This window comes from Rhineura floridana, chromosome 7 (genome assembly GCF_030035675.1).
Source record: "Rhineura floridana isolate rRhiFlo1 chromosome 7, rRhiFlo1.hap2, whole genome shotgun sequence".
NCBI lineage: Eukaryota > Metazoa > Chordata > Lepidosauria > Squamata > Rhineuridae > Rhineura > Rhineura floridana.
The window spans coordinates 97565545-97579900 of record NC_084486.1 but is presented as its reverse complement, the minus strand read 5'-3'; the positions used below and the strand labels follow the sequence as shown (position 1 = coordinate 97579900).

At 41.8% G+C, this 14356-nt stretch overlaps 1 protein-coding gene across 1 annotated transcript; it reads left to right on the top strand.

Moving 5' to 3' along the window:
- The first annotated feature begins 917 nt into the window (after positions 1-917).
- SRPRB (SRP receptor subunit beta) lies at positions 918-12675 on the top strand. Its single transcript, XM_061636603.1, has 7 exons — positions 918-1136; positions 4644-4738; positions 5232-5309; positions 6146-6228; positions 7968-8104; positions 10662-10716; positions 12136-12675. Exons 1-7 carry the CDS (start codon positions 1004-1006, stop codon positions 12350-12352), a joined length of 798 nt encoding a protein of 265 aa, XP_061492587.1. The 5' UTR covers positions 918-1003; the 3' UTR covers positions 12353-12675.
- The last annotated feature ends 1681 nt before the right edge of the window (positions 12676-14356 follow it).

Below are 14356 nucleotides of genomic sequence, written 5' to 3'. Positions count from 1 at the left end.
AAGCACGGTGACCGTTCATAACTTCAGTAAATGGCAATAACACAGTTACCTTGGATTTGCTAAGCTAATTTTGATACCTGCAGCAGGAAAGAGATAAGCATTGCTTCGATTGAGCCCTAAAGCATAAGAACATAAGAAGAGCCTGCTGGATCAGGCCAGTGGCCCATCTAGCATCCTGTTCTCACAGTGGCCAACCAGGTGCCTGGAGGAAGCCCGCAAGCAGGACCTGAGTGCAAGAACACTCTCCCCTCCTGAGGCTTCCGGCGACTAGTTTTCAGAAACATACTGCCGCTGACTAGGGTGGCAGAGCACAGCCATCATGGCTAGTAGCCACTGATAGCCCTGTCCTCCATGAATTCGTCTAATCTTCTTTTAAAGCCATCCAAGCTGGTGGTCATTACTGCGTCTTGTGGGAGCAAATTCCATAGTTTAACTATGCGCTGAGTAAAGAAGTACTTCCTTTTGTCTGTCCCGAATCTTCCAACATTCAGCTACTTTGAATGTCCACGAGTTCTAGTATTATGAGCAATTATCCAGAACTTACTAACAAACTGAAGCCCAGCAATTTCACGCTGGAAAGTTTACGCTCCTTTGGTTTTAAGTTGAATAAACTTCACTTAGTTTCAGGTCAACAGCAAAGACCTCCTAAATTATTCTCCCATTTCACGCTTACATCTACCAGCGAAGGACAACAGGTCATGTGTCTCATGAAATGGGCTCTAGTCCTCGAAAGCTTGTTACAATAAGGACAGTACTGCAAGGTTCTTTTTGGTTTAACTGCTCCTCTCGAATTTGAACCGCTCAAAAGAACAATCTATCCAACGTCTCTCCCTCTTCCTTCGTTATAGAGCTATCATGGAAGCGAACTACAACTCCCATAAAGCACCTGCGACACGCGTGTGCGTCCCAGCAGCCACTGCACGTGGAGACCGGAAGGTGACGCGTTCCGGGAAGGACACGTCGTCGCGTCACCCATAGTCCATTGCAAAGCCCGCGGCTTGAGATGAACGCTGTGGAAATGACAGCCGCGCGCAAATACTCGTCTTTTCCTCAGGATGCTCCGCAGCCGGCCCAGGACGTGGCGCGGGTCCAGCTCCTCCTCTCGGTGGCCGTGGCCGTGCTCTGCGTGGTTCTGGGTGAGTTTCGGCTCTCCTCCTCACACCAAGCCCCGCAAGGCGGTCTCCCTCGGGTGGGCAGTGGGGCAGGAAACGCGACTGCAGCTTCCTGAGGGCGGGGGGCAGACACTTTCTGGTCGCTGAGCCCTCAGTAGACTCCATGCCTTTAAGAGCTGCATGGCAGGCAGGCAGGCAGATGTTTAGCAGGTGTAGCTTTTCGCATTGCTGCTGGGAAGAGGCGCAGCTGTTCAGGAGGTGCCTGCCGTGCAGTTCTTATTGAACGCAGGGGGCTGTTAGCCCTTCGAGGTGGTAATTGCTATTACTTTGTAGGACTTGCACTTGCTCTATAGCAGGTGTGGGGAACCTTTTGCCTGCCAGATGTTGCTGAACAAAACTCCCATCACCAAGTGTGGCCGATGGCCAAGAATGATGGGAATTTTAGTTGAGCAACATGTGGAGGGTCCCCCACACCTGCTCTATGGCATGGCTGTTCCATGTTGTTGTTATGTGCCTTCAAGTCGATTTCGATTTAGGGTGACCCTATGAATCAGCGTCCTCCAGTAACATATGTCATGAACCACCCTGTTCAGATCTTGTGAGTTCAGGTCTGTGGCTTCCTTTATGGACTCAATCTATCTCTTGGTTGGCCCTCCTCTTTTTCTACTCCCTTATGTTTTCCCCAGCATTATTGTCATTTCTAGTGTATCATGTCTTCTCATTATGTCAGTTCTTATTTCTAACAGCTGCAGCTCATTTGCCTGTTACAGAGCCAAAACGTATAGCTCTAGATTTTTAACATTCAACGTTATTGTTATTATTAGCTAGTATTTGAATATTGCTTTAGAATGCTTAAAGAATTCTACATGTTTGCCTGCCTCTAAGGTTTACTTACAACAACATCGTAAAGGAGGTTAATACTATTATCTGTATATTTTTAAAGTGGGGCTGAGGGTGTGTGAGATAAGTGGGAAGTGACTTGCATCAGACAATAGAGTGGGTTCATAGCAAAGGCAATATTCGAACTGGGGATTGTTAGCATGTTCTCTCCTGTCTTAAGAACATAAGAACATAAGAAGATCCTGCTGGATCAGGCCAGTGGCCCATCTAGTCCAGCATCATGTTCTCACAGTGGCCAACCAGGTGCTTGGGGGAAGCCCGCAAGCAGGACCCCAGTGGAAGAACACTCTCCCCTCCTGAGGCTTCCGGCAACTGGTTTTCAGAAACATGCTGCCTCTGACTAGGGTGGCAGAGCACAGCCATCACGGCTAGTAGCCATTGATAGCCCTGTCCTCCATGAATTTGTCTAATCTTCTTTTAAAGCCGTCCAAGCTGGTGGCCATTACTGCGTCTTGTGGGAGCAAATTCCATAGTTTAACTATGCGCTGAGTAAAGAAGTACTTCCTTTTGTCTGTCTTGGATCTTCCAACATTCAGCTTCTTTGAATGCCCACGAGTTCTAGTATTATGAGAGAGGGAGAAAAACTTTTCTCTATCCACTTTCTCAATGCCATGCATAATTTTATACACTTCTATCATGTCTCCTCTGACCCGCCTTTTCTCTAAACTAAAAAGCCCCAAATGCTGCAACCTTTCCTCGTAAGGGAGTCGCTCCATCCCCTTGATCATTCTGGTTGCCCTCTTCTGAACCTTTTCCAACTCTATAATATCCTTTTTGAGATGAGGCGACCAGAACTGTACACAGTATTCCAAATGTGGCCGCACCATAGATTTATACAACGGCATTATGATATCGGCTGTTTTATTTTCAATACTTTTCCGAATTATCCCTAGCATGGCATTTGCCTTTTTCACAGCTGCCTCACACTGGGTCGACATTTTCATCGTGCTGTCCACTACAACCCCGAGGTCTCTCTCCTGGTCTGTCACTGCCAGTTCAGACCCCATGAGCGTATATGTGAAATTCAGATTTTTTGCTCCAATATGCATAATTTTACACTTGTTTATATTGAATTACATTTGCCATTTTTCTGCCCATTCACTCAGTTTGGAGAGGTCTTTTTGGAGCTCTTGCCATTGAGAGGAAAGAGGAATAGTTGTGGGGTGGACTCAGGGCGTGTACTGTTGAAAGATTACTATAAATGTTTACAATAAGTTTAACAGGACAATCCAAACTCCTGGTAGGGAGTGGTGGGGTGTGATGTAGTGGCAGAGTCACTGCCACATCTGCAGCCCCATTGCTCATACTCGCCAAGCATACTGCTGCATCAGCCTGGAGCTGGCACAGCAATCAAGTGACATCAGTGGGGCCAGTACAGGATTCAGTGGATCCTGGGCACCTTACTGTAGGTGGAACTGGGGTATCACACTGGCAGAGTGACACTGATGTCAGGTGGCAGCTGGCCCAGATGGAGGCTAGCAGGGCTTGGCAGAGGAATGCCCCCCCCATCCAACAACCCACTTCTCCCCAGCAGCCTGATGCAAAGAGGATTTAGATTAGAGCCTTAGCCACTATGCTCTACACCAAGGGTAGAGAACCTTACCAATGACCAAATTGTTATCTTCCTGATCCCTGGCAGGCTAAATTTGAGAGGTGGGCAGCCATATCAGTCACTTGATGTCATAGTGATGTCAGGGGATGATGCGCTTTAAAGCCCCAGTTGTTGGGACTTCAGAGTGCAACATGGGGCTGTTTGAAAGTGCAAAGGGCTTTCAAACAGCCCTCTGTCCTTATCAGCCGGTAGGTGGGTGGGTGGGAGCATTGCGATCCCACTTTAAGCTCCTCATTGTTTCTTAGAAATTCTGTCAATACCTGCCCATCAGGTATGACATTATGTGTTGGGTGGGTGGGTGTGGCTTCCCCAAAATAGCCTCATGGACTAAATGGAGAATTCTGATGGAACCAAGTTCCCCAATCCTGCTCTGCAGTACAGCAAAAAGCTTCAGCCTGCTTCCCCTACCCCTGCTTCAGCTGCTCCTAACCAGGTCATATGTGCCATGCTCATATTTGATGTCATATCCCTGATATCACCTTACTTGTAAATCAGATAATACTGAATTTGCCCAGACTTACCATAGTGACAAATCAGACACATATTTGCTACATATTATTAAGACTGTAGTCTGAATACAGTTACCAGAGAGTAAGCCCCATTGAACATGGTGGGGCTTGCTTCTGAGTAAGCCTGTATAAAATTGGGCTGCACTTATCCCCCAACCTGGAGCATGCAGTTTAACTATAAAGGAGACAGGCAAGGCTGATAAGAGAGCGATGGCAGCTACCAAGAAGATGGAAAGATGTAAACTTAGGAAGTCTAATGTTGGTTGTGTTAATGCATAAATCCATTTGTCTGCATGTTATGAGAAATTAACTTCCTATGTCCAAGATAGGAGAAATGCATACATCATCATGACCAAAAAACCCTAACCTTTTTCTTTCTTTTTTTAATAAACCTTGAAGGAGCTTTTTGGACTTGCATGCGTAAGATAGCTTGTTTTCATCAATGGCAGAATTATGAGTTGTCTTGGATGTAAGCCTAAATTCACTTCTAGGTTTTATCACTCCCTCTAGTGATTTGGATACTTTTCCGGACCAGAAAGAGCAGTCGGCGAGCAGTGCTGCTGGTGGGTCTCTGCGACTCGGGAAAAACTCTTCTGTTTGTTAGGGTATGTGGATTTCTTTTTCAGTTTCTTTTGGTCAGTTCCCCAGAAATATACATTGTTGTTGTTTTCCCATTTTTTCTTTTTTAGAAGAGAAAACTCTTTATGTTGTCCCCTCTTGTTTTTAAAGCTGCCTGGGATGTAAGGTATGAAAAAACTTTATGCTTCCTAATTGAGTACTTTGGCACCTCATTTTGCAAGTTAAAAGCAGAAGCATGGAGTACTAAGTTATACAGTTAATTTTGTTTTTAAGGTACCTCAGAAGTAGGCAATATATACAAGATGCAAATATTATATTTGTAAAAGTGTTTTGTCAAAAGTGTTCTAATTATTGAGATGCCTGCTGATATATTCTGTTGCAGATCAGTTTTGTTAAATGGCTAAATTCAAGGGACAGTTATTTGAAATAAAAATGGCTCTTTCTAACTTTATGCTGTGGTTTTAGTTTGTTGACAAATGGTTTTAACTAGTTTTTGAATATTTCACTTGCTTTTCATAGTTGTTAACTGGCAGTTTCCGAAATACACAGACTTCCATAGCTGATATCTCTGCCTTGTACAGAGTAAATAATGATAAGGTAAGAAAACATCATGTTTTGTGTTCTATAATGTATGACTTTGTATGTATGTTTGTATGTATAATTGTAAGAAATGATTAAAAGGTTTGCCGGATACTTTGTAACTGGCTCAACAGAGGTGCTAGTCTCTGTTTATGTAAGATGCTTTTTTATAAGCTTGATGTAATATGTTCTCTGAAAAAATTGAAAGCAGACATTTGCCTCGGTGGTGGTGGTGGTAGGTGCTATAAACTAAAGAAAGGAAAAGGCATTATTACAGTTGAAGGACGTATTCCAGCCAGTCAGAAACACTGAAGGAGAGCATGGAGTAGGGCTGATGAGAGGTGTGGCCTGTGGGAGGGGATGTAATGTGGGGAGGGGATGTAATGTGGGGAGGGGCCTGAGGAGCAGTAGAGAGGCTTGGAGAGCCACATTCAGCTCTGAGGCCTGAGGTTTTCCACTCACTCTAAAGCAGGGGACCGACACGGCACCCTCCATATGTTGTTGGACTATAAGTTTCAACATCCCCAGTCATTGGCTTTGCTGTCCGGGGCTAATAGGAGTTTTAATTCAACAACAACTTGAAGATGCCGCATTAGCTACCCCTTCTCTAGAGGTTTGGTAGATGGGATACAAAATTAAATATGTCAGTTAATAGTAGCTATAATATGTATGTGAAAGGCTATAAAATTTTATGTGAAAATGACACATTCAATATTTGGAACAAAGTGAGGTTGATAATGATTTAAAAGTAAGAAGATCATATGGATCTAAGCAAAATACAGCAGGCTGATTGTGACCTTCAGCCTAAAACAATCATTAAATATTGCTCAAACTGTTTACTGCTTCTCCTACAGAGGACAAATGTGACATTGATTGACCTTCCAGGCCATGAGAGCTTACGTCTTCAGTTTCTGGACAGGTTCAAGGATGCAGCTAGGTAGGTATGGAGGAATGGATTTTTGTGCATTCAGGCTGTAGCCAAAAAGAGCTCTGCTGAAGATGATTATATACAGTTTCTGTACCTAAACCTATAATAGGCGCCTGTGGGTTGGGGGAGAATGTATCACATCTACATTGCTCCTCCACAACCTGGATTCAGTGGTACAGAGTGGAGTTGGTGTCAGTTTTTCAAACCTTTAGCCACTAGTCATACAACCTGTATGTGTTGGAGGCTGCTTAACTTGTGTGAACTGCTAGGAGAGTGAAATCCTTGTATCTTCTTCCTGCTGAATATGGCAAGAATATGTAGAAATAGGATTGGGTGGGGGACAAACAGCAAAAATAGAAGCTAACTTTAGGAAGAAAGGAGATGAACTGAGAGGGGTGCAGAGAGTAGAGACTGTTCTGGGGCACAGAAGGTAAAATAAGGAGGTAGGAAAGAAATTGGACAACAGTCTTGTGGTGCAGTGAATGAAGAGATACTGTGAAATTCCTTTGAGATATTTTACAGGAAGCAGTTCACAAATGGAAATAAATAAGAGCACATGCTATGGGAACAGAGAGAATGGAAAAGAATTAACAGAAAGGTGTTCAGGGAGACCTGCAACGGTGCAGAAGGCACACACTCCTTTCTGCAAGGTGCAGAGAAAAGGGGTCTTTCAGGGAATGTTAAACAATACACTGAATAGAAATTGTAACACAAATGCTTTCCCGTGGATAATGTGCTGATGTGGCCCTTCTGAGTTAGCAATAATGTAAAAGTAATCTTTATCAAGTGCTTTTGAGCTATGCTCCTTGTGATGTTCATGTATTAGTGTATATATGGTAAGTGCTGTTTGTATAGGAGATACATGGTAAGTGGAATGAAAGAGGAGGGGGGAGTGAATGGGCAGTAGAATGCTGGATGATTGGCTGAGTGTTTAGAATGGCTGAGGGTATAAATGGAAGGATGACAGTTAAATCTGGGTGGACGGTGATCGTGAGTGGGTTGTTTTGGTGGGTTTTTGAGAGGAGATTGGGTGGAGAGTTGGTGGATGTGAGGAGAGTGTGGAGTTTGGATTAATACTAAGACCAGTACCTCAGGAATAGATGAAACCATATGCTTAAGTGCCTTTATAAAGTAATCTTGTTATCTCTGTTATTTAATAAATATATTTGGTTTACCAAAGGCCTGATCCTTGGCTGGGGTTCCACAGACCAGAAGGGGGGTAAGGTAAATACCAAGGCTGAAGGGTAACAAATGGTGGCAGCGGTGAAGAGAATAACACCACAAGTATTCAGAGCAAACCAGGATTATCTGCATTGATACAAAGGGATTGGGACAGCTTAAGCACGCAGTCACAGAGGTAACCTGATAGAGAGACTCAGGCAGAGTCTCTGGGAATACGGGTTATAGGACGTGACTGGTGGTGCTGCCTAGCAGGGGGATCTGGTGAGGTCTATGCTAGAGCGGGGAGAGAAACCATAAAAAAGGACAGTCCGGACTGGTGGAGTCCCTGGTGGTGCCTAGTGACAGGCAGTAACCACGAGCAGGTAGGAACCTGACAGGGAGAGCCAGGGAAGGGCGTCACACTCCTCTGCTACATACAGTATCAAATCTTGTGCTTAAAGTAAAATCTCAACATTCCTTGAATGCAGTTAAATGTTCCATGGAGGCTTTGTATTCACAGTGTCATCAGACACCAGCTGAAGGACTATGCCATTTAAGATAATGCATAGTGTACTCTCTTTTTGCAGGGCGATAGTGTTTGTTGTCGATAGTGTAGCATTCCAGCGGGAGATGAAAGATGTAGCAGAATTCCTGTACCAGCTCCTGATTGACAATGTAGTGCTGAAAAATGCACCACCTCTGCTAATAGCATGCAACAAGCAAGGTACTGCATATCTATTTGGAAACAAAATGATGAATATTTGCATATATTTTTCAGATTTTTGTAGAGATTGGCATTTTCCCATGTCTTCTTTTTTGCCTAACACGTGGAGTATCTGCATATGTTTCAATTATGTACCATCCAAATGAACCCATGGTTTATCACACTGAGTGAATATCCAGGCTGCCACAACACAGGAGGCTGCAGAAAACTGCAGCTCATAATCATCTAGCAGAGGCATCCTTTCACTTACTCTTCTCAGCCCGTTGTAATAACATAGCTTTGTTAAGTTTATTGTAACTGACAGGAGGTGACCGTTTCATTGTCTATCTGTGAAATAGTCTTACCATCATATCGGCCTCATCTTCGGAGGCCCACCTGCCTGTGCCACACTCTGCGGATGTCCATCTGGCAACAACCAGGAAGAGAGCCTTCTTTGTGGTGGTGCCCATACTCTGGACTGGCCTGCTCCCACAAATAAGTCATGGGTCAGTGTTGCTATAGCAGGGCATGTTGAATACCTTTTTATTTTCCTTGGCCTTTTGCTGGTTGTTGATTTATTTTATTTATTTTATTTATATACCGCCCTAAGCCAAAAAGGCTCTCTGGGCGGTGTACATAGAGGATAAACAAGAAAATATATGAATAGAACAAATATAAGAAAATCAAAAAGCAAAACAACAAAGAACAAAAACCAAACAACACCAGAATATACCAGTAATGAAATACTGTTGTAAAATACACTATAAAACAATTTTTTTAAAAATAGAATATTTAAAAAAAAAATTTAAATGCCTGGGAGTATAAAAAGGTTTTCACCTTGCGCCGAAAAGATAGCAGCGTCGGCGCCAGGCGTACCTCATCGGGGAGACTATTCCACAATTCGGGGGCCACCACCAAAAAGGCCCTGGATCTAGTCACCGCCCTCCGAGCTTCTCGGTGTGATGGCACTCGGAGGAGTGCTGGTTGTCATGAGTTTTAATTTATTTGGATTTTAATTTTATTGTGTATTATATGGTATTTTATATATTGTTTTTCTACACTGCCAGGAGATACCTGTCTGACAGGCAGTATATGTATAGTTGAAATAAATATAATATATAAAAAGCCTGGAGGCTTCAGGGGATAGAAGAATTTGGCAGCCTAACCTTTGTTGTTGTTATGTGCCTCCAAGTCGATTACAACTTATGGTGACCCTATGAATCAGTGACCTCCAAGAGCATCTGTCATGAACCACCCTGCTCAGATCTTGTAAGTTCAGGTCTGTGGCTTCCTTTATGGAATCAATCCATCTTTTGTTTGGCCTTCCTCTTTTTCTACTCCCTTCTGTTTTTCCCAGCATTATGGTCTTTTCTAGTGAATCATGTCTTCTCATTATGTGCCCAAAGTATGATAACCTCAGTTTCATCATTTTATCTTCTAATGATAGTTCTGGTTTAATTTGTTCTTAACATCCAATTATTTGTCTTTTTCGCAGTCTGTGGTATCCGCAAAGCTCTCCTCCAACACCACATTTCAAATGAGTTGATTTTTCTCTTATCCGCTTTTTTCACTGTCCAAGTTTCACATCCATACATAGAGATCGGAAATACCATGGTCTGGATGATCCTGACTTTAGTGTTCAGTGATACATCTTTGCATTTGAAGACCTTTTCTAGTTCTCTCACAGCTGCCCTCTCCAGTCCTAGACTTCTTCTGATTTCTTGACTATTGTCTCCATTTTGGTTAATGACTATGCCAAGGTATTGATAATCTTTGACAAGTTCAGTGTCCTCATTGTCAACTGTAAAGTTGCATAAATCTTCTGTTGTCATTACTTTAGTCTTTTTGACATCACCTGTAGTCCTGCTTTTGTGCTTTCCTCTTTAACTTTCATCAGCATTCATTTCAAATCATTACTGGTTTTTGTTAGTAGTATGGTATCGTCTGCATATCTTAAATTATTGATATTTCTCCCTCCAATTTTCACACCTCCTTCATCTTGGTCCAATCCTGCTTTCTGTATGATATGTTCTGCATATAGATTAAATAAATAGGGTGATAAAATGTAAGTGCTAGCACAGATGTGTCAGTGGCAGCTGCTCTTTCAGCACTTGGATCTGACTTCTAGTGCTAAAGCTGGGTGCAGTGATCCTTAAGTCCTGTGTGTTCCAGGAATGAAGCACTGAACTACAGTATCTAACTGTAATGCAATGAATGTTGGATGTGGCCATTTAATCAAGGAAAAATAATGGATTGTGAGAGTGTATGGCAGTTGGTTTTTGCTGTCATGTGTTCCCATGTCTAACCACTTCCTTTTCAGTGACTTTTTGAAGTAGTTCCATTCTTTTCCTTGGAGCCTTCAGTTGTCTCTCACCTTTGTCAGTTCCTCTTTATGTAACTGCTAATGAACTATTTGTGCAATACAATTAGGAGTGCCCAGTGGAAAAAAAAGTATGTACCAAAATTGCAGGCTCCTTTTCTGTGTGAAATATTTGGTGCCAAATAATTCAAGGTTGTGTTCTCAACTATTAAACACAATATCTATTGCAGTGTAAAAATACTTTCCTTCCTTTCTTAGATGTTACAATGGCAAAATCTTCCAAACTCATACAGCAGCAGCTGGAGAGAGAACTGTAAGTCAAAACAGTTGGATTGTCAAAACCCATTAATTTGCCTGTTGTATTGTCCAGAATTCTTGCGTGCACCTGATGTCTTTTCCTTATTACCTCCATACGTTTCACAGTTGATTGGAAAGGGGTGGCAAAAGGGGAATTAACACTGAGCCATTATTTTGCCATGAGGAAAGAAGCTCATACTATCTAAAGAGTTTCCAAATTGTTCTGAGGCATGAATTGAGGGGGAGAAGATTGCTGAATGTCAACATAGAAATCAGTTTAATAAAATCAGTTCATGGGTATCACATATTTTTAAAATATTGCCATAATTCAGTTTACCATGTAAGGTCTTTTCAGAGATTTCAAGAATATTTTATAGTTGGGCAACAGATTAGCTGCTACCGGTTTCTCTCTTGTGTCCAGTAGGTGGCAGTAATATAACTTGAATTGATCATGTAGAAATCTGCTCTTAACCATAGCTACAGTGAATCTCATACCTTAGATGCCTAGTGCCAATTTGGTAGTTTTAAATGCATTCCTGGAAATACATTTTCATCTTTAACATAGAAGGCTTCTAAATCTGACCAATGATGAAAGAAGCTTAAAAGAACGTGGAGGCATCAAAAAGTTAAGAAATGAGAGCTCTCCCGGTCCCACAGGCCAGTTTTTCCCAATCCCAGTGAATGCCAATTCACTGCAAATGGTTTACATTTTAGAATTTGAATGGTATGAAAAAATAATGGCTATATTATGACATTATTCAATTTGAATGAAAATAAAATATTCATTTTATTTATACAAACTTGTATACCTCTTATTAAAAAAACAACACAGCAGTGAACAATAGAACAGATCTCTAGTTTTCTTACCCACAAGTGTGTTTCATTTGGAGTACCTTCCTCTCCATTTTCTAAACAAGAAGGGAGTGCTATAAAGTGTGTTATGCCTACATATTGGATTTCCCAACACTGTTGTGTATAATATTACAAAATAGTTGCTTGTCTTTGGACTTCTGTGCTTATTTGTTTAGCTGCTATAGTGAACAGGCAGAGGATAAAGCTGAGCCCACTTCGTTTTAGTCCTGCGTTAATCAGCAAACTTGCCACCATATTACAAACATGATGCTGTGGGAAAACATTTGTATTGTACTTTTCTCATTCTTTCCTTATCCCTTTCCCTCAGTGTAAAATGCAGCAGCTCTGTTGATGAACCAAGGCTGCTGAATAACCAGTATCTTAAACTATTCCATATTTAAATTATGGTTGGCTGTTGATAGATTGGGCCACAGATGTCTGTGATAAGGTAGGGCATCCTCTGAAGTCACAATGCTTTTATTGCTAGTTTGGGTATCTCTATGAAGTGGGTTGCACACAATGTTAGTCTCTGGTTTTAGAGTCTTGTTTTATTTTGCTAAAGGTATTACTTCTTCTCCAACAGCAATACCTTACGAGTGACCCTCTCAGCTGCCCCAAGCACACTGGATAGCACAAGCTCTGGATCTGCCTCTCAGCTTGGGAAGAAGGGCAAGGAGTTTGACTTCTCCCAACTGCCCATGAAAGTGGAATTTGTTGAATGCAGTGCCAGAGGAAGCAAGGGAGAAGAGGGTAGCTCTGATATTGAAGACCTGGAAAAATGGCTAGCAAAAATTGCCTGAGCGTGGGAGGTAGCAAAATCAGCTACTGGGAAAATGATTTGAATTGGAATGAAATCTAATAAGGGAAGGGCTTGAGTTCCTAGGTACAGCCTGGATGGGATGAGGGAAGCACTTGGAACTGCAACAAGGGCAAGTTAATTCTGTATTCTGTTCTGTTTTGAGGTGCCTCTGCTTGCTACAGAATGCTCTGTTGAAGGATTCCTGTCATCCCAGCAAAGTGCAGTCATTTTTGTTCTTTCCATTCTCACTCCCCTCTGCAGTTTTTCTTACTATGTCTTAATCAGAAAGCCTTCAAATGGGATTCTATCTTTGGATGAAAGTTGCAAGCTAAAGAGGAGTTTACTATTCCAGGACTAGAATTTTTCCATTTCTGCTTGCCTTCTATTGATATTCTCATCTGAGATGCTTGTCAATAACTACTTGCCCATTCATCACCCCCTATTTTCTTGTCCCTTTCATTGCCTAGGAAGCATTAGAATACTGGGAAGTGAATGGAACCTGTCCTTCTAAATATAGTAGTGTGACCCCTTGTGAAAGTGACATGTTGCTACTTATTTAGATGCCTCAGCAGGGGATGACATTGTGTGCAATGCCTGGAATTGCTATTCTTGTCATAGGTTTGTAACTTGTGTTGCTTCTGCAAACTATTTCTGAATAATTGTTGCAGAGAGCCTGGGAACTCAAGTAGTTGAGGAAAAAGTTTGGGATTCTGCTTCCAGGCACTTTTTTGTAGTCAGAGAGGACTGAAATGGTGTTATGTACTACATTTTGTTTGATTGGTATTTGAAATGTACTTCTGATAGACTCTTTCTTCCCTGTTCTTTGGCTATCTAGCTGATACATCTATGGCCAGGTTTCTTTCCCTTCTTAGATTTGGCAGTCACTAAAATAACATTTTGCATAAACTTCACACCAAGGAAATGTTGAGTGTGTAGCTTTTTGCCATTCTGGGTATTTTACCTATTGGTGGACAAGTCTTCCCTCAGTGCCAGCTGAAGAAGACCTGTCAGTGCCTCAAGTGTTGGAAGGTACGTCTGTCAAAAGAATTTGAATTATCCTGTGATTAGACAGATCAATTTTCATAACTGCATATTTGCATTGGCTGCTGAGCCAGAGGCATATTAAACAATGTACTTGGCTATGTAACATAACTTTTGTAAAAGAAAGATGTTGTTTAGGATTGCTTTAACATGTCACAGACTAGTCTTGGGTAGCCTCCATAAAGTTTGAAAGATGTTTACAGCATATGAATTGTCTATCCCAGCAGTGAACACTAGTTTCAATGGGATATGTATGTCTGCAACTATGTGGTACATACATGCTTGCAAAAATCTCATCCATTTACCGTTCCTGCATGTTTGTTTGTTATGTTCCCTTAGACACATGGCTATTCCTGCAGTGAAACTGCTTTAAAATACATTGTTCATATTGTATAAAAGAGCCCTAACATTTTAGCAAAATCCATGTGTATGTTAAGCTCAGCACAGACATGATGTGCTCAAAATTTTAGGTTGGTAGTGCATTGGCTTTGCTCTAGAATGGTGTTAGTTCTGCCTTAAACTGCACAACCTTCTTGCCAGGTCCACACAGTAGTAGTGAGAGATACAGACCATGTATACGGTGCTTGTCATGATGCCCATGGCTAAAGATGCTGTCTTGTATGTATTAGATTCAAGAGCTGCAAAGATACATGAATCCATATCTTTTAAATTATTGTTTACTGATACCTATAAATAAAGGTATTTGACTAACCTTTGACTGCCACTTCTGTAACGCACCTCTGATATTCCTTGTTGTTGTCAATATTTTCTTCAAAACAAGGTGAAGAAGCAATGCATTTACACCGTTCTGCATGCTGCCACCTGTTTAGACTCACTGTCTAAAGTGTTAAATATCATCCATGTGCCAAAGGAAAGTATCAAGCCAGCTTTGTCTTTATTTTCAACTGAAACTGTTCAAGCAAACATCTTGGCTGAAGTTTCTGATTTCCAAAACTGGAGTTCT